At 52.2% G+C, this 18,272-nt stretch overlaps 1 protein-coding gene across 1 annotated transcript in view; it reads left to right on the forward strand.

Moving 5' to 3' along the window:
• The window catches only part of srbd1 (S1 RNA binding domain 1), a 43,937-nt gene that overhangs the window by 22,766 nt on the left and 2,899 nt on the right, over positions 1-18,272 (forward strand). The window contains exons 15-17 of the mRNA XM_062464542.1: positions 5,150-5,241; positions 8,632-8,714; positions 18,267-18,272. The exon at positions 18,267-18,272 is cut by the window's right edge and continues 101 nt beyond it. Coding sequence (XP_062320526.1) covers positions 5,150-5,241; positions 8,632-8,714; positions 18,267-18,272 — 181 coding nt within the window. The remainder of the gene's footprint in view (positions 1-5,149; positions 5,242-8,631; positions 8,715-18,266) is intronic.

An 18,272-nucleotide genomic window follows, 5' to 3' on the forward strand; every position in this document is an offset into this window, starting at 1 on the left:
GCTGGGAATCCTTGTGTGGCTGCCCGGCTATCTGAAAGTAGCTTTTTTTTTGTGTGTGTGTGTGCCGCTATTAACTTCAGATTGAGTGGAATGGAAACCAAGATGCACAGTAAAGTCTAAATGAGTAATTGCTCGATTTACCAGATGCGACAGAGCCAGAGAGCAAATCTGGAGAGCCTTGAATAACATCTGCAACGTCTGAAACACGTCCTGTACGGCCTGGAGTGTGAGGTCGCAGTGGCCCGGGTTCGAATCCTGCCTGGGCCCTTTGCTGCATCTCTCTCTCTCTCTCTCTCTCTCTCTCTCTCTCTCTCTCTCTCTCTCTCTCCCCCTGTCACACTTACCTATCACTGTCTAACAAGGCATGTAAATATATATCTTTCAGAAAACCTAGTAGGCTAGTCTTCTGGACATGTATACATGTGGTGTTCTTTTATTAGACTACATTCCTATTTTGGGCGATTTGACTGTCCCCTGCCACCCTCACCCACCCTCATCCACCCTGCCACCCTCACCCACTCTGATCTGATCTGCCACCCAGCCTGACTGCTGTCCAGCCTGCTCCACCTTCCCCCCCTGCCTCTGCCCCCTGGGGATGCTGCTCCCTGTGTCGCCGCTCCTGTGTGTGTGTGTGCGCGTGCCTGCGTGATGAACATGTGTGTGATGAATGTGTTTGACATGCTTTGTGAGTGTGTGAGCGACTGTGACGTGTATTGGATGTGTGTCTTGGTGTGTGTTCGCGCGATAAGCCCCTGCCACCAGATTGACGAGAGTGGCTGTGAGGCTTTGCTCTTTTCAGACGTGCTCTGCGGTGGCAGCTGGAGTGTGGCGTTGACGGCCGTGGCGTGCTGACGGGGCACTTCCTCCCTCCTAGCGCCCCGCGTGAGACTGACAGCCCGTGACACCTGCCATTTGGACCCTTTTTCTCCACCAAAATATGTCCTGGTTTTCCGACAGGAGGAGGAACAGGCTGGTATCTGATCGTCTCCGCTCTGGCCACAGTCCCTGAGGTCAGGCTTAGCGGCTGACTGCACAATGGACCTGAGCTGTCTGAAAGCCTGTTTACGGAGGTTCCCAAGTGATGAAATATTTTCTATTTAACCACTGATACATCACTCTCTCGTTGTTTAGCCTGGTAGAGCGTAACAAAAAGGTTCAGATTAGATGTTTATTATTTTTTGTTTGTTGCGTGTTAATTCTTTTGGTGAGCTTCATCCCTTATCACTTGGCATTGTCTAGTAAGCTGATTCCTTTTAGAATGTACAACCTTTTGTGATTTCACAATGGAAAATTGGCCCTAATAAAAGTGATGTCATACTGGAACTTAATTTGCTTTGCAAATAGTGATGTCACAAAGGTGGCTTGTGCCTGTTTTTAATAGGTGATGTCACAAAATCAGATAGAAAATGCAAATGAAGGTCTTTCTGCAAAGATGGATTCAGGTCATAATGGATGACAGGGACCTGTATAAAATTACTGAATGTTCAAATGGAGAGAGGGGCTTTTTCATCACTAAAGGCTTTAATAACCGACATTGCATCAATCCTTTTCACAGTTTCTATATCAAGTTACCATGGAACCTATCTGATACACACACACTCATTAAAACAGTGTGTGTGAAAGAGAGTTGAAGTATCAAAGCTTGTATATGTCTCTCCCAATGTCAGTGATGAGTGGTCAGGGCCAGTTGGGGGGTATATGGCTGGGCCGGGGCCCGGGGCTGTCTGAGCGGGGTAGAGCAGGGGAGAGAGAACCAGGAAGGGGGGCTCGGCTGTGACTTTGCCCCGGGACCAGGACAGGGAGACAGGCAGGGGTCTGACGAAGAGACTGGCATCCCTCAAGGCCCACCAAGTCATCTCTCTGTCTCTGTCACCGAGAGGCTAGCTTTGACTTGTGTCGCTCTGATACGTGTGTGTGTGTGTGTCCGTCCACTTGGGCCAGAGCGCGGAGGGCTCAGACAACCTTCTGGTGGCTGCCACGGAGATGCCCTCTCCAGACGATGGTCTGGGTGCCACGGTGACGAGCGCCCTGGTCTGTATCTATGACAGGGCCACTCAGGGCGGTCTGGCGGCCCTGGTAATTAATTCAGACATGATAGGGGCTACCGGCCTCTCTCTCTCTCCCCCCTCCCTCTCTCTGTCTCTGGGACACAGGAGTTTTGGGGGGGACACTTTCCCCGCGGTCAGAAGACTGGGAGGACAAAAGCGAGGCGCTGTCTCTCTTTCACTTGACCCAGAGCAGCCCGCTTTGTCACGTATCACTTGGCGCTGTCTCTCTTTCACTTGACCCAGAGCAGCCCGCTTTGTCACGTATCACTTAATGAGGAACCCTGTGTGTGTGCGTGTGCGTGTGCGTGTACAACAGTATGTGTTGGGTTTGTGTGTTCCATAGTAGTAGCTGTGTGTCCTCTCTTGTTACTGGTCTCAGAGGAAGCCACCGCTGTGATAAACATGATCACAGCCCACAGCCAGCAGTACGTTCCCCACAGCCAGCAGTACGTTCCCCACAGCCAGCAGTACGTTCCTCAGGCCTGCGTTGTGTGGATTTGGCCGGGGTGGGTTTGGTCAGTCTGGTGTCAGTACAGACAGGCTGGTGGAGAAGCTGCCCCCAGGCTCTGGAGAGGGAGGGAGAGAGAGGGAGGGGGAGGGGGAGGGAGAGGGAGGGGGAGGGAGAGGGAGAGGGAGAGGGAGGGGGAGAGGGAGGGAGAGGGAGAGGGAGGGGGAGGGGGAGGGAGGGAGGGGGAGAGGGAGGGAGGGTAGAATAGGGTAGAAGAGAGAGGAGAAGGGAGAGAATGCTGGACAGTGAGGGAGAGAGACAGCAGAGACTTGAGAACCAGACAACTGGTCCTGTCGCTTCATACCCATCACACTTTACTTCCATACACACTTTGTGTGTGTGTGTGTGTGTGCGGGGAGGGGAGGTAGTCTGGACTGGATTCTCTTTTATCTTGACATGATCTGATAGGCCACCTTGTCGTAGTGGCCTCACACACGTACACACATACCTGTGTCCACACACTCGCCCTGTCACTTAGTCATTGTCACAAACTTCACTTGCACCTGGTGACGTGTGTGTGTGTAATGTAGCCCTAATCCCTCTGAGTGTCTGATTAAGCACCAGCTCTCCGTCTTGAAATTACCTCCATGAAGGTCATGTGCCAGTGTTCGTTAACGCTGTCGACATGTCAGCTGTCAGCGTGGTGCAGGGGGGGGCTGATGGAGAGAGGGGAGGGAGATGGAGAACGAGAGAGGGGACAAGTTTATCTAAATGTGAGCCTTGTCAGATGGCTCCTGCCCACCATCGTTAAGAGGATGCTGCTAATTGGCAAGGTCACGGTGGCTCATACGCCATGAGGGGGTCGAGGAAGGGAGGGAAGATTGTGACCACCCCGTATCACGTAGGTCAGTCACACAAGAGCCCTGAGAAGAACAATCCATGCTTCCCTGGAGGGAGGGAGGGAGGGAGGGAGGGGGGGGAGGGGGGGGAGGGAGGGGGGGAGGGGGGGAGGGGGGGGAGGGGGGGAGGGGGGGAGGGAGGGGGGGAGGGAGGGAGGGAGGGAGGGGGGGGAGGGGGGGAGGGAGGGAGGGGGGGGGGAGGGAGGGCGGGAGGGGGGAGGGGGAGGGGGGGGAGGGAGGGAGGGGGGGAGACGATCGCCCAAATCTGGAGGGATCACTGGTCAGCCTCCGCTGTAACACCCCCACACTGGAAACACATCCTCCCTGGACCCAGCTCAGTCCACTAGACTGTCCATGTCTCTCTCCATCTCCACATCATGTTGATGTTAACAACCCCCAGCAGTGTTGACAGATTTCCCAGGATGAGCCTGTAGAATAGAAGAAAAGGAATAGTCTAATATCATTGGTGTTTAAAGCAGACATTATCGTATCTGTTTGTCTTTGAAATGATAAGGAGTGAAACAGTAGTCTGTGAGTAGAATTGTCCCAGCTCTGTCTAAGGTGTCAGATTTGCTGTTGTGGGGCTGTATGTGCAGGACACGGACGCAGTACATACTTGTGTCCTCTAGATGGCAGTAGTGCCACATGAGTCGGCCACTGCAGCGTGCCGTACAGGAGAGTTTAGTCTCCCTCACCCTCTAGGTCTTATTTACTGGCCTTTCCTCCTCATCCTCAGTGTGATATACTTGACTAAGGATGTGTGTGAATGCTCCTGAGCAGATATCATCTAGATTTAGAATCTGTATATTGTCGTAATGGTGAGCAGTGGAGCTTACATACAAGTGTAACATTACATATGCGTAGGGCTTTAGACTGGAGCTGAACACATGTTCACACTTCAACGGCAGCCATGACCTTTGACCTGTAGATCCCAGCTAATAAGGCCATTTCCCTGGCATGAGCTGAACATTCATAAGCATTATGTTGCTGCTGTGAGTGATAGGCGTGTGTGTGTGCGCGTGTCTGTGTGCGTGTGTCTGTGTGCGTGTGTGTCGAAGCAGAAAAGACAGCTTGTTCCTGAGCTGAGATGGGATGCTTACATCTCTCTGTCTCTCTCCCTCTCCCCTCTCTCTCTTTCTCTCTCTCTCTCTCTCTCTCTCTCTCTCTCTCTCTCTCTCTCTCTCTCTCTCTCTCTCTCTCTCTCTGTGTCTCTCTCTCCCTGTCTCTCTCTCTGTGTGTCTCTCCCTGTCTCTCTCTCTCTGTGTCTCTCCCTGTCTCTCTCTCTCTCTGTGTCTCTCTCTCCCTGTCTCTCTCTCTGTGTCTCTCTCTCTCTCTGTCTCTCCCTGTCTCTCTCTCTCTTTCTCTCTCTCTGTGTCTCTCTCTCCCTGTCTCTCTCTCTGTGTCTCTCTCTCTGTGTGTGTGTCTCTCTCTCTTTGTCTCTCTCTCCCTGTCTCTCTATCCCTGTCTCTCTCTCTCTGTGTCTCTCTCTCCCTGTCTCTCTCCCTGTCTCTCTCTCTCTCTGTGTCTCTCTCTCCCTGTCTCTCTCTCTGTGTCTCTCTCTCTGTGTGTCTCTCTCTCTTTGTCTCTCTCTCCCTGTCTCTCTCTCTCTGTCTCTCTGTGTCTCTCTCTCCCTGTCTCTCTCTCTCTCTGTGTCTCTCTGTGTCTCTCTCTCCCTGTCTCTCTCTCTCTCTGTGTCTCTCTCTCCCTGTCTCTCTCTCCCTGTCTCTCTCTCCCTGTCTCTCTCTCCCCTCCAGCATCACTAACGAGGCTGGAGCCTCCATCTACAGTGTGAGTGCCGAGGCTGTGAAGGAGATGCCTGACCTGGACCCCAACCTCAGGAGCGCAGGTCAGAGCCCTAAACCCTCACCGCGACCTATGACCCTTCTGACCTTGCATGAGACAGTCAGGTGCATCCCTGACTGAGATTTCTGTTTTGCTGTGCTCTGTAGGTGAGTGCGTGTGGTGGGCTGTTAGAGTCTGGGCTGTTAGAGTCTGGGCTGTTAGAGTCTGGGCTGTTAGAGTCTGGGCTGTTAGAGTCTGGGCTGTTAGAGTCTGGGCTGTTAGAGTCTGGGCTGTTAGAGTCTGGGCTGTTAGAGTCTGGGCTGTTAGAGTCTGGGCTGTTAGAGTCTGGGCTGTTAGAGTCTGGGCAGTTAGAGTCTGGGCAGTTAGAGTCTGGGCCGAAAGAAGAGGCTGGAGGGGCCAGGATACTAAAGTGGCATTCAGGGAGAGAATGATAGAGGGAGAGAGAGGGAGGGAGAGGGGAGGGAGGAATGGGCTATTGACAAACTGCTTTCGCCCCTCCAAACTCAGATCTGTTCTGTAGAACTCATCACCATGCTGTGAAATCAAAGTGCCCAAGGGGGAGAGTGTGTGTGTGTGTCCATGCTTGGGACCACACAAGCTCTTACTATGTACTATACTGCCATCACAAACACACACACACTGAGTAGAAACACAAACGAAAAGAAAAAAACAAAAATCAAAGGTTTCCCCAAACAGGATTTTGAGAATTATTCCAGACTTCCTCTATAAAAGCAGTAAATCAATCGTGGGATTAATTCTAAAGTTTCCTCTGGTCAGGGTCTCCAGTAGACCCAGGGAGCCATATTTATCCCACTTAATGAAAGGCGTAAGAAGTGTTTTATTTCGCATGTGTGTGAAATCCCGGATCGTTTATTACATCTCTGATGCAGTGGGATAGGAAGGACACAGGCAGTTGTTTATATGTGTGTGTGACAGAGAGAGAGTGTGTCTGAAAGAGTGTAGGCATGTTTATGAGCGTGTGTGTGCTGATGGTCTTGAACAAGGAGTTCCTGGAGTGGTTGTTTCTCGAGCCTTCTCCTCATGAAAGTCTTCCTCATGCAGCCTTACAGGAACCACCAATGACCCCTGGTGCTGGGAGATGGGTACAACAACTTCTGGTAAACCAAAGACTCTTTTAGAGTCGATCTCCAAGGCTGATGTAACCTACCATAGTCCTGCGTGTATGTCTGGAGGTACTGTGTGTGTGTGTGTGCATGTATCTGTATGTACTACATGTCTGTCTCTGTGTGTATGTACGTACTGCGTGTGCATGTGCATCTGTGTGTGTGTGCGTGTGTGTGTGTGTGGGGGAAGATGATGCTGTGGTTGGTGGGGGTGTTGGTTTCCTCGATGCGGCTGCAAACGAACACAGTTGAGGTGAGCGAGAGGAGCAGCGAGGGCAGCGTGCTGAATCAATGCCTCGCTCTCTGCACCTCTCCTCGGATGGCAGCGGGAACAGAGACGGCCTGGGATAATATTTGGACAGGGATGGAGTTTCAGGGCCGGCCTCGCTCCTAGCACACAAAAGCACTTCTCTCCTCTCCTCAGTGAGAGCGGGGTCATTTGTAAGCAGAGCTGTAGATGCTCTCTCTCAACCCTCCTCAGCCCTTAATGAAAGTTAACGAGCCAAGCTAAAGATTCATAGAGGGCTTGAGGTTTGGCATGAAGGCTAAACTAGATTTGGCCAGACGCTAGGCTGGATGTGACATGGAGGCGAGGTTCCTTATGGAGTCTAGGTTTGGAATGGAGGCTAGGTTTGGAATGGAGGCTAGGTTTGTGACAAAGGATAAGTTAGCTTTGGTAAGGATAAGATAGCTTTTAGGCCAGGCTAGGTTTGTTAGAAAGGCCATGCTAGGCTACGTTTGGTAGAAAGGCCATGCTAGGCTAGGTTTGGTAGAAAGGCCATGCTAGGCTAGGTTTGGTAGAAAGGCCATGCTAGGCTAGGTTTGTTAGAAAGGCCATTCTAGGCTAGGTTTGGTAGAAAGGCCATGCTAGGCTAGGTTTGGTAGAAAGGCTATGCTAGGCTAGGTTTGGTAGAAAGGCCATGCTAGGCTAGGTTTGGTAGAAAGGCTATGCTAGGCTAGGTTTGGTAGAAAGGCCATGCTAGGCTAGGTTTGTTAGAAAGGCCATTCTAGGCTAGGTTTGGTAGAAAGGCCATGCTAGGCTAGGTTTGGTAGAAAGGCTATGCTAGGCTAGGTTTGGTAGAAAGGCTGGGATTGGATGTTGCAGCTGGTCTGTTGTACCGTACAGCTACACTGGAACAGACTGTCATGGTCTGGTAGTCGGCAATGCCAGTCAAGAGGTTTCTCATGTTTCAAGGCAGATGTTCCAATCAGAGTATTTTGGTCTTCCTGACACTGTTCAGGACAAACTTCTCCTTTTCACACTCTGTACCTCACACATGCTCCACACACACACTCCCTCTCGCACACGCTCTACCTCACAAACTCCTGAGAGAAAAACGAAGATGGAAATACACATGTTGACTTACTCTAGTGTACCTCATTCTTTAGCATATCTCTAGTCTGTTTCATCTGTCGACTAGACTCAACAAACTGTCAGTCTATATTCAATCTGCTTCATGCTGCTGTCATGTGTGTATGTTGGCATGTATATGCAGACAAGGTTTACAGCATGACATTTGCTTTTATTCCTCTTTAATTTGAGTTTTATTAGTTTTCAATGTTGTTGTTTTTTCACTCTTAACCCATTATTTGACCGAGTGAGGGACTGTGTGTGTGTGGGAGGGGGGGGTGTTTATGTTTAAGAATGGTCCTCATCTGTCGTAGGGGCTGCGGTCTGATGTCATGTGTTTAGTTTTGTGTTTATCATTTATCTTCTTGTCACTCACTCCTGCCAAGACTCTCATGGAAAAGACATTTGGCCACATTCAGTCCAACTTGAAACTTAGCAGATTCACCATCATATGCTGACGTGTGTGTGTGTGTGCGTGTATTTTAAGAGTGTGTGTTTGTGTCCTGGATGATGTACCATTGCCTTTTCCACAGATGGTGTTTTGTATCAGATAGGTGGGGTTTGGTGACAGGTGCATGAGTTGTGATTGGATGGCATCTGTGGAATTTATTAACATGATTGTTTTGAGTGTGTGTGTGTTGGGGCAAGGGGGTGGGGGGTTGGATGGTTAGTTAGTACGGTCTCTATGCCTGGAGGGGCCAGCTTGTAATATGTATAGATTAGCATATTTGATCAATGTAATCAAGTCGGGAAGTTTATATAAACAATGTACTGCCTCTCTTGAGACTCATCCCTGCCTCTGCTTTTGTTTTGTTTGTTTTCTTCAAGATCGTAGACAACAATTGTCACGTTTCGCTTCTTGACTGTCACAGGTCAGACCGTGTGTGTATTTAGGCTTGTGATATATTTGTGTATATATGTTTGTATAGATAAAGAGAATGTGTGTGTGTGTGTCTAGTATCCATCGGGAGACGGGTTCAGGACCCACTGGCTGAGCTGGTGAAGATCGACCCCAAACACATAGGCATCGGAACCTACCAGGTAGGACTGGACAAGCGCGTGTTTGTGTGTGTGTGTGCTTGGGGGGGGGGGGGGGGGGATGCTGCCTAGCAACAACCTCTCCTCCCAGAGCTCTGAGGAGCATCTGCTTTCAGTTAGACTTGTGAGAATAGCTGAGTAGACAGCAGAATGGAGGACACTGCTGTGTGTGTGTGTACGAGCTGTGCTTGAGAGTGTGTGGGTGTGTCTCTGTAAATATATATATATATATATGTGTGTGTGCACAAGCTGCATTTGAGATCATGTGTGTGTATGTGTGCCCCTGTGCTCATGCTTTCATCCATACATACCATGTCTCCATCCCCTAGGAATTTTCTAAGGCGATCTACAAAACACACACACACACACATCCGTTATTTGGAATAAAGGGTGCGGACAGATTGCTGGATTGTTTTGTATCGCCCAGGAACTCCCAATCACAACAGGTGCCTGTGGAGGAGCCGCCAGCCTGTATGCCACACACTAATCTGCATGTATTTATACATGATGAGCCCTACAGAGTAGAGCCTCCTGTTGTTGAGAGAGAGAGAGAGAGAGAGAGAGAGAGAGAGAGAGAGAGAGAGAGAGAGAGAGAGAGAGAGAGAGAGAGAGAGAGAGAGAGAGAGAGAGAGAGAGAGAGAGAGAGAGATGAGAGAGAGAGAGAGAGAGAGAGAGAGAGAGAGAGAGAGAGAGAGAGAGAGAGAGAGAGAGAGATGAGAGAGAGAGAGAGAGAGAGAGAGAGAGAGAGAGAGAGAGAGAGAGAGATTTGTAGTGTAATTGTAGTCGCAGTTATGTGCAAGTGGGTGTGAAGACGTGTGTGTCTCGGCCAGTGAGCTGTGTAGAGGCTGGGCTGTTCATCTGTCAGCGCACACACACACACCCACACACACACAGAGAGAGAGAATGACAGAGAGATAGTGAGAAAGAGAGTATGAGATAGAGAGAGCTAGAGAGAGAGTAAGGCGCTTGCTGTGAGAGAACCAGCCACTTTCGTGGTGTGATGCTAGCAGGCCTAATCGAGCCGCCGCCGAGCAGAGAGATGGATGAGCCCTTACAGGAGTCTGGAGGGGAGAACAGTCCCTGCATACACCTGGCTCCATGCCCCTCTCCCCTGCCCGCTGCCTCGCCCTCTCTCTGTCCCTCTCCCCTGCCCGCTGCCTCGCCCTCTCTCTGTCCCTCTCCCCTGCCCGCTGCCTCGCCCTCTCTCTGTCCCTCTCCCCTGCCCGCTGCCTCGCCCTCTCTCTGTCCCTCTCCCCTGCCCGCTGCCTCGCCCTCTCTCTGTCCCTCTCCCCTGCCCGCTGCCTCGCCCTCTCTCTGTCCCTCTCCCCTGCCCGCTGCCTCGCCCTCTCTGTCCCTCTCCCCTGCCCGCTGCCTCGCCCTCTCTCTGTCCCTCTCCCCTGCCCGCTGCCTCGCCCTCTCTCTGTCCCTCTCCCCTGCCCGCTGCCTCGCCCTCTCTCTGTTCCCCTCCCCGCTGCCTCGCCCTCTCTCTGTCCCTCTCCCCTCCCTGATGCCTCCCTGTGACGGAGGGAGGTGGGGGGAGAGAGGGGACGGCAGGGAGGACAGGAGAGATCCAGGATGAGAAAGACGAGATGTTTTTGAGGAGCGGTTAGGAGTTAGGGAGGAGATGGGAGAGGATTCATGTGAATACCCCCCTCCCTCCTCCCCCGCTTCTTCACTCCCCCTGTTGTCCCCCATCCCCTGACCCCCTCCACCCCCCCAGGCTGCCCCCCACCCCCAGACACCCACGCTGTGCAGGTCACGGTGACGTCCCCCCTCGCGTCTGTCAGCGCCGGCCCGTTTATTTACCCTGTCACATGATCTGAGAGGGGGAGCGCAATCTGAGACGGGCCGCAGGGCCGAGACGTGATGAGTGACGTGGGCCCGTTTGGACTGCTGCAGAGAGAGAACACACACACACACACACTGGCTTGCACTCACATACTTACAGCCATGGTTTTTCTACAGCCCAATGCCTTGCATTGCAAGACATGCTACCTCCACCCACAGCCTGAGCTAGCATGTAGCGCACTAGCCTAGTTGTCCACACACACCACGGCTGGCTGTAACAGGAGTTAGCCACGTAGCCTGCTAGCACCCCTCTGCCTGGCCGTCTGACTGACAAGGCCAAGGAAGGCCAGGAAATGAGAGGACGGGTGAGAAAGAGGAGGCCAATAAAAGCTGATTGGAGTTAACTGTAGTCCTGGGAGCCAGCTGGAAACCCTGTTTTGACTCCAAACACTCTGTGCTGCTCTGCGGCCGTGCAGAGCTGAGCTGGAGGAGCTTGTCGGAGAGGTCTTTTCCACAGTTTCAGTTTTTCCAAGGCCACTATTAGACGAGCAGGGTTGACAAGAGAAAGGCTGCACTGTACGCGGTCTTGTTTTCTCCTAGCTTTAAAAGGTTTCAGAATCCGGTGTGTTCCGTGGAAAAGGCCCTCGCATTCATGCTGGAACTAATGGCTTTTAATGGTCTTTCTCTACTCATCTCACTTTTACCTGTCAGTAAGGGGTTGGATGGTGTGGATTTTTCAACGTGTGTGTGTGTGTGTGTGTGTAGAAGGGTCCCCAGGGCAGTATTTTACCCCGGCTGTGTGCAAAAACACACTTGCACACTGCCGGATATTAAAGACCTGTCAATCCTCACCTCTCTCTCCCCTCGTCCTCCCTCCCTCTCTCTTAACTCACCCTCCTCTTCTCTATGCCCCCAGTCCCACCGACCGTATCCAGGGAAAGTCACCTTTTTGAGGGTGAGAGTATTTCTGTCAGGACAGGTGAGAACAGCCTCCAGTCCTTCCTGCAGGCCGCGCTTGCAACTGTGATGTCACCACCGTCAACCCCGGCACCCCGAGTCCCGCCTTTACGAGGGGAGATTTCCGGGCGCTCTGATTGGCTGGCGGGCCTCGGGGCCGGGACCTGAGCGCTGGTGCCTGCAGGGCGGACAGGAAGACGGAGGGATGAGGGGAGGGGTGGAGGGTGACGGAGGGGTGGGGTGACAGTGATGGATGGCTCTTGCCTCGGAGGTGCGTCTACGCGTGGGAAAAAGCCGCTGCTTGGCTCTGTGGAGCCGTGTGACTCTGCAGCAGCGCGCAGCCAAACTTCATCTGTAACCCAATTAGTCTCTGCTGTTTCCTGTTGTACACCCAGCCTCAGTCTCCGAGAACCCACCTCGCGTTGGCAGGGCGGGTTTTTTTATGCCCCCGGTTACCTGAATCTCTCAATACAGAAACCAAGCATGGCTAGCTGATGGGAACTTGTCGTGGCAAATATAGGCAACGTGTTCAGATTGACACCTCTCTTTTTTTTTTTCTTTTTTTTTTACCGTGCGCACTATAAGTTCTTACATGTGTTGACATTTCTGCTGCAACACGGTGTTCATATGATTCTGCCATTTCTGGTTCCTTCCGAGTAGATGGTGTTTGTTGGTGTTGGTGAGAGAAAGTGTGTGTGTGTGTATGTCCCAGGGGCGCTGGGTCTACTCAGAGGAAGTGCAACAGGAGAGAGAGGAGGGAGGATATTTACCCTCCCAGAGGCTCCTCTGGCATCTGAGTCAGCCATTAGCTGTTCATCAAACAATGCTCCAATAACACAAAACCATCTCTTGGCTGTCTCATCAACTGCGGCTCCTGATTTACGACCAGCCCTGAGACAAACACACAGAGCAATTTCCTCTGCAACACCTTTACCTGTAGGCTCGCAGGAGAGGAAAGTTCACACGGTTATCACAGGCTGTCAGTCAAAGACCCAGCCCTTGGGTGTCCTGGCTTCATGTCCATGCTACTACCAGCTCTCCTCCTCCCGCCCCAGGGCACCTGGGTAGCGCTAGCGCCCAACTGGCTCCAGCCCCTCTTCCTGTTGTCAAGGTTGTGAGTGGCTCGGAGGGCCAATGCTTGTCAGTCAGGTGGCAAGGCAGCCGCCATTATGGCTCCGCGTCACTCAGCATACCGATAGGCCCCCCCGTTCACGTGACGACTGTTTGTCGTTTCCCCCCAACCTCCACACACGCACGCACGCACACACACTTGACCAACTGTGGATCTCTCTCTCATTGTTCTTGTCTTTTCCCCCCGTTTGTTGCTTTCTCACTCACTTTGTTTCCTTGTCTCTCTGCCATCTCTCTCTGTGTCACTGTCTCTCTGCCCTCTCTCTCTGTGTCACTGTCTCTCTGCCCTCTCTCTCTGTGTCACTGTCTCTCTGCCCTCTCTCTCTGTGTCACTGTCTCTCTGCCCTCTCTCTCTGTGTCACTGTCTCTCTGCCCTCTCTCTCTGTGTCACTGTCTTTCTGCCCTCTCTCTGTGTCACTGTCTCTCTGCCCTCTCTCTCTGTGTCACTGTCTTTCTGTCCTCTCTCTCTGTGTCACTGTCTCTCTGTCCTCTCTCTGTGTCACTGTCTCTCTGTCTTCTCTCTCTGTGTCACTGTCTCTCTGTCCTCTCTCTCTGTGTCACTGTCTCTCTGCCATCTCTCTCTGTGTCACTGTCTTTCTGTCCTCTCTCTCTGTGTCACTGTCTCTCTGCCATCTCTCTCTGTGTCACTGTCTTTCTGTCCTCTCTCTCTGTGTCACTGTCTCTCTGTCCTCTCTCTCTGTGTCACTGTCTCTCTGTGACTCTGATTGACATCTGGGAATGGCAGCATCTCTGAAAGGCCCGTTAATGTGTGAAGTGCTGACAGAACCACTTTGTCATGCAAAGGCTGGGGCCTGTCCAAGCCAAGCACCACTCTCACACCTGAGCCCAATCCCGAGGGGGGCGGGTAATGTGTAATACATAAAGACGTTTAAGGTTTTAGGGACATTAAGACATTAAGGTTTGGGGGATGTGTGTGCGTACGTGTGTGTGTTTGTGTGTATTTGACTCCCAGTGTGTGGTTGTGCATGTGTGCAAAGCATGTGCACAAGCAATGACTGGGTAGGACACACCACATGCAATATCACTCTGCTTATTCAATCATAGATAAGGCTGTTCTAACACGGCGGATTGATTGTAAGTGCTGGGCAGGAGTGTGATGAGAGGATAAGGGGGGGGGGGGGGGGTGCGGGGGAGGGGGGGGGGGGTGGATATACGCTCCCAAGTCTCCATGACACATCCAAGTGAGCGGAAAACACCAAGCACCTTTCTCTCTCTCTGGCTCTGTCTCTCTTGGTCTCTCTCTCTCCCTCTCTCTGGCTCTGTCTCTCTTGGTCTCTCTCTCTCTCTGGCTCTGTCTCTCTTGGTCTCTCTCTCTCCCTCTCTCTGTGTTGACAGACGAACGCCTGGCCCCTCCAAAGCTCACTGACCAAGACGCCCTCACACGCGCGCGCGCGCGCGTACGTCTTCACTTCTGCTACCCACTCTCACATATCTGCCACTACAAATACACACCCATCCACCCACCCATTTATGTGTGTGTGTGTGTGTACTTTATAGAGCAGAACCTCTGTTACTTTGCTCCCCTCAAACCCAGTTCTGGAACACAAACACACTAACCATGTGAGCTCATAACCACACGTAGTACTGGTGCACACACACATACACAGAGCAGTGTTCTGAGTCAGAGCTGCAGCTGTTTGGGTGGGTCTCTCCACCCATCCCTCTCTCCTCTCCTCCTCCCTACCACTGCCTCTGGACTCCAAGCAGGAAAGCTTGCGGTCGGACGGCAACGTTTTACGGTTCTCTCCTTCCCTCCCTCCGTCTCCTGGCCTTCACCGGACCCTTCACCGGCCCAGCGAGCGATAACCCTCCTCAGGGGCGTCGTCCGTCGTAAATGAGCCCGCGCGCCTGTAAACCACTCCCCCAGAGCCCCTGGACCAGTGTTAAAAATAGATCCCGGCTCTTGTGATTGATGGAGCCCTAATGAAGAGGTGGCGTTGCTCCCTGTTTGAACCTGACAAGAGTGACAACCATGGTTCAAAGGTGTCGTGCCCCCCCCCCCCCCCCCCAACACCCCAGTGTAACCCAGACCTCCAGCCTGTGCATTTGTGTCCTTCTAGTTTCAATGTCAATTTTGGCACTTAATTTCGGACACGTAGCTCGGTATAGAATAAATACAATACAAGGACAGAGAGGACAGGTCATAGACAGAAATAAGTCTGAGCGTGTTCCCTGTTCCCTCACAGGATCTGAAAGTTCACTTGGACACACACACCCACGGCCAGGCCCTAGTCCAGCCAGGCTGTCCTTGAATTCCGCTGTAGACGGCTGGTGTAAGAGCCAGGCATGTGGACAAATTAATACAGAGATTTGCTTTGAATTTGCAAAAACGAACTTCCAGTCCGAAAGTTTATTCAAAAGCCAGTGACACTTCCTCAGTGCAGACAATGGGACATTGTGTGCTGTCTGAGTGTCTGTGTCACCTGAATAGCGGCCCCCTCACACACGCTGGCACACATAGGCTCACATGGGCTGGCCCCCGGTGAGGTTACACAGGGAACGTGAGAAGCTGCTATCCTCTGCTCTGTTCTCGTGTGAAAACCGTCACTTCTCCGGTGTGACATTACAGGTGTTTCCCCTGTCTGTCCTGCTCACAGTGCTCATCAAATCCAGAAACAAGGCTGTCATTAATCTCTCTCTCTCTCTCTCTCTCTCTCTCTCTCTCTTTCTCTTTCTCTTTTTCTTTTTCTTTCTCTCTTTCTTTCTTTCTCTCTCTCTCTCTCTCTCTCTCTCTCTCTCTCTCTCTCTCTCTCTCTCTCTCTCTCTCTCTCTCTCTCTCTCTGTCTCTGTCTCTCTGTGTCTTTACCCCACACACAATGTATTTTTACCTTCAATGAAAAAACGGCTGTGGCATTTATGGTTTTCCCCAATTCTGTAGTTCACACTTGGTTCCAGTAGGGGCAGTGTGCCGCAAGAGTCGGCATGAACAGATGGAAGTCGTCACCTTGACTAAATCTTCGTCTGTCTCTCAGCGGGAGCTAATGGGGCGTGGCTTTTAAGGGGGCCATTCGAACATTTTCATCAGGATTGGCATGACAGGTCAAAGTCCGTTAAATGTTCAGAATGTTTTGGACGCCTTCACGGCAGAATAAAAACACTGACTGGTGTTTTCCCGGGCAGCCAGAGAAGCAGTGTGATATAGAGTGTGTGTCATCTCTGCCACCACAGCCTTACATAAACATGGCTCCTTCACTCCAGTTGTCACACATGTTTCCTGGTCCCCCTCCTCACGCTGGCCTCACAGGCAGGGGGCTCGCCAGTCATCCTTCAGTCCTCAGGCACCTGTCAATCATGCTGTCGGTCAAACCTGCAGGATCCCCTCCTCCTCCTTGTTGACTTACCCTTCTTTTTTCTGTACTCTCTCCCCTCCGCGCTCGCCTACTCTTTCTGTCATCGGCCCCAGAGCTTCCAGTCTTTCATTTCAGCTCTCTCTCATTTGCCCGCCTTTTCCCCTGTCTTCCTTTAATCTCTCACTTGCTTTTTCTTTCATCTCGCTTGTCTCCAGTCGACACCTGCCAGATTGCTCTGAAGCTTCCTCCAAAAGGCTCTCTCTCTCCTCCATCTTCTCTCCGTTCCTCCCCACGTTCTCCCCTCCCTCCGTCCTCCCCTTATGTCCCTTCCCCTCTCCATCTCTTCCCCTCTCCCCTCCCTCCTCCTCTCCCCCCTCTCCTCTCCCCTCCCTCCCTCCCTCCTCCTCTCCCCCTGACCCCTCTCTCCCCTCTTATGTTTCACCCCCCTTTCCCTCTCTAGGCGGTGGGCCGTCTGCAACACTTGTTATTGCTGACACAGAGATGGGCCGTTTGCTAACATGTTGTTATCGGTTTACAAGGCTGTGTTTGTTCAGGGCTCGATCGAGTTACTGGACAAACCGGGCCAGACGGCCAGCCGTTTCAGCCCCACGGCCCCAGAAATGAGGCCTTTCACCTACAGGGACATTTTTCAGACCACCTGATCCTGCGCTTTGTCACCCATGCTCCGGGGCAGTGGAATCCCCCACTGAAGCACATGCACAAACACAATCTTCTTTTCTTTTTTTTCTTCGTATCAGCTCACTTTATTCCTCACATTTCCCCCCCCCCCCTTCCTCCCCCATTTTTGCCTCTCCTTCTCCAATGCCCTCCGCCTGCTCTTCTCATCTCACTCAGATACGCGTACCTCTCAACCCCTTGCTCTAGTCTCACTTCCTTCTCATCCCCTCTCTCTCTCTCTTTCTCTCTCTCTCTCTCTCTGCATCTCCATCCATCCCTTTGTCTCCCCCTCCCTAACTCTCGGCGTTTATCTTTTCCTCCGTGTCTTCCCTCCCTCTCTGCTTGTGTCTTTGAGTCAGAGTGCTGACAGGTGACTGTGTGACTGGGGGGTTACAGCGCAGTCCCTCTGATCAAGGTGTGTTATTATGTAACCCGAGAACCCTCTCTTCCCCTCTCCCCTCCATCAAACTCACTGCAGACACCCAGCCAGGGTGCAGCTCTTTGATACCCCCCCCCCCCCCCCGTACACGCACACACCCCACTCCCCATCCCGTGGTGTTTTCCATGAGAGAATACATTTTTTTCTCAACTGGTATTTTTCAACGGTTTCACGCTAGATGTTTTGGTTCTTTAGGTGTTTTCATGTTTCTTTCTTTTACCTTGGTTCCCTGTTTCGCTGTTCTCAGACACACTTTTAGGTGCACACACACACACACTCATGCACTCTATTGTACCTGAAGTTGAGAGTAGTAGCTAATCCGAGGCCAGCTGTTGGAGGTATCAGTGTACTGCTAAACCTTGCTGCATGGCTGCAGGGCCTTAAATCAGAGCCTGTGCCTTTCCTGCTCCCCCTGACCCAGACCTCAGGGCTCCTGTGGGCTCCATCACTGAGCCGTAGGGGGGCTGGGATATACTGGGCCTGTCTGGACTCATTCACAACAGGTGAGACCAGGGCCAACTCTGGTTCCTCAGGCTACAGAGGAGAGTGTGTGTATGTGTGTGTCCTGTCACCTGCTCTGTCTATACTCAAATCCCCAAATCGCTGCCACAGGAACAGTCCCACAGCTTGCTAGATTGTAATTGTATAGGCCGGTCTGTCTTTCCATAATTTCCTCAAACACACTGTCGTTTTTTTGGGGGGGGTCGTGTTTTTGAGGGTGTGTGTGTGGGGGGGATTCTTTTTTTTGTGCGCTGTAGAAATTCCTTGTTTTATTTTAACTTGGCGAGGTGTGAAAAGTTCATCTGGATTAGCTTTATCTACTGTGCTGTGTTAATCTAGAAGGTCTGTTGGAGAGGGCTTTGAAGTTGTGCTGACGCCCGTCCAAGCTAAACACGCTCCCAGTCACTCTCCTTCTCCCTGCACTCCTCAACCTGCCACTCATCGCTCCTGCTCCGGACTCCCCCACCCACAACTCTCTCTCTCCTCTTCTCTCCTCCTCTCTCTCTCCCTGACCTGCTCTCCCCCCTCTCGACACCACCCCTCTATGTCTCCCTATGCAACTCAATACTGCTGGCTGTGCTGGGGGGGGGGGGGGGGGGGAGGTGTGTGGTAAGGTTGGAACCAACACTCTTGAATACAGGACTCTGGTTTAGTTGGAGCGAGGGGTGGAGGGGGGGGTGTAGGTGTGATGAGCCCCACCCGTCCATAACGTGTCGCCCCCGTGTCGCCCCCCCCTCCCCCCCCCCCCAGCACGAC

This window comes from Osmerus eperlanus, chromosome 6 (genome assembly GCF_963692335.1).
Source record: "Osmerus eperlanus chromosome 6, fOsmEpe2.1, whole genome shotgun sequence".
Lineage (NCBI taxonomy): Eukaryota > Metazoa > Chordata > Actinopteri > Osmeriformes > Osmeridae > Osmerus > Osmerus eperlanus.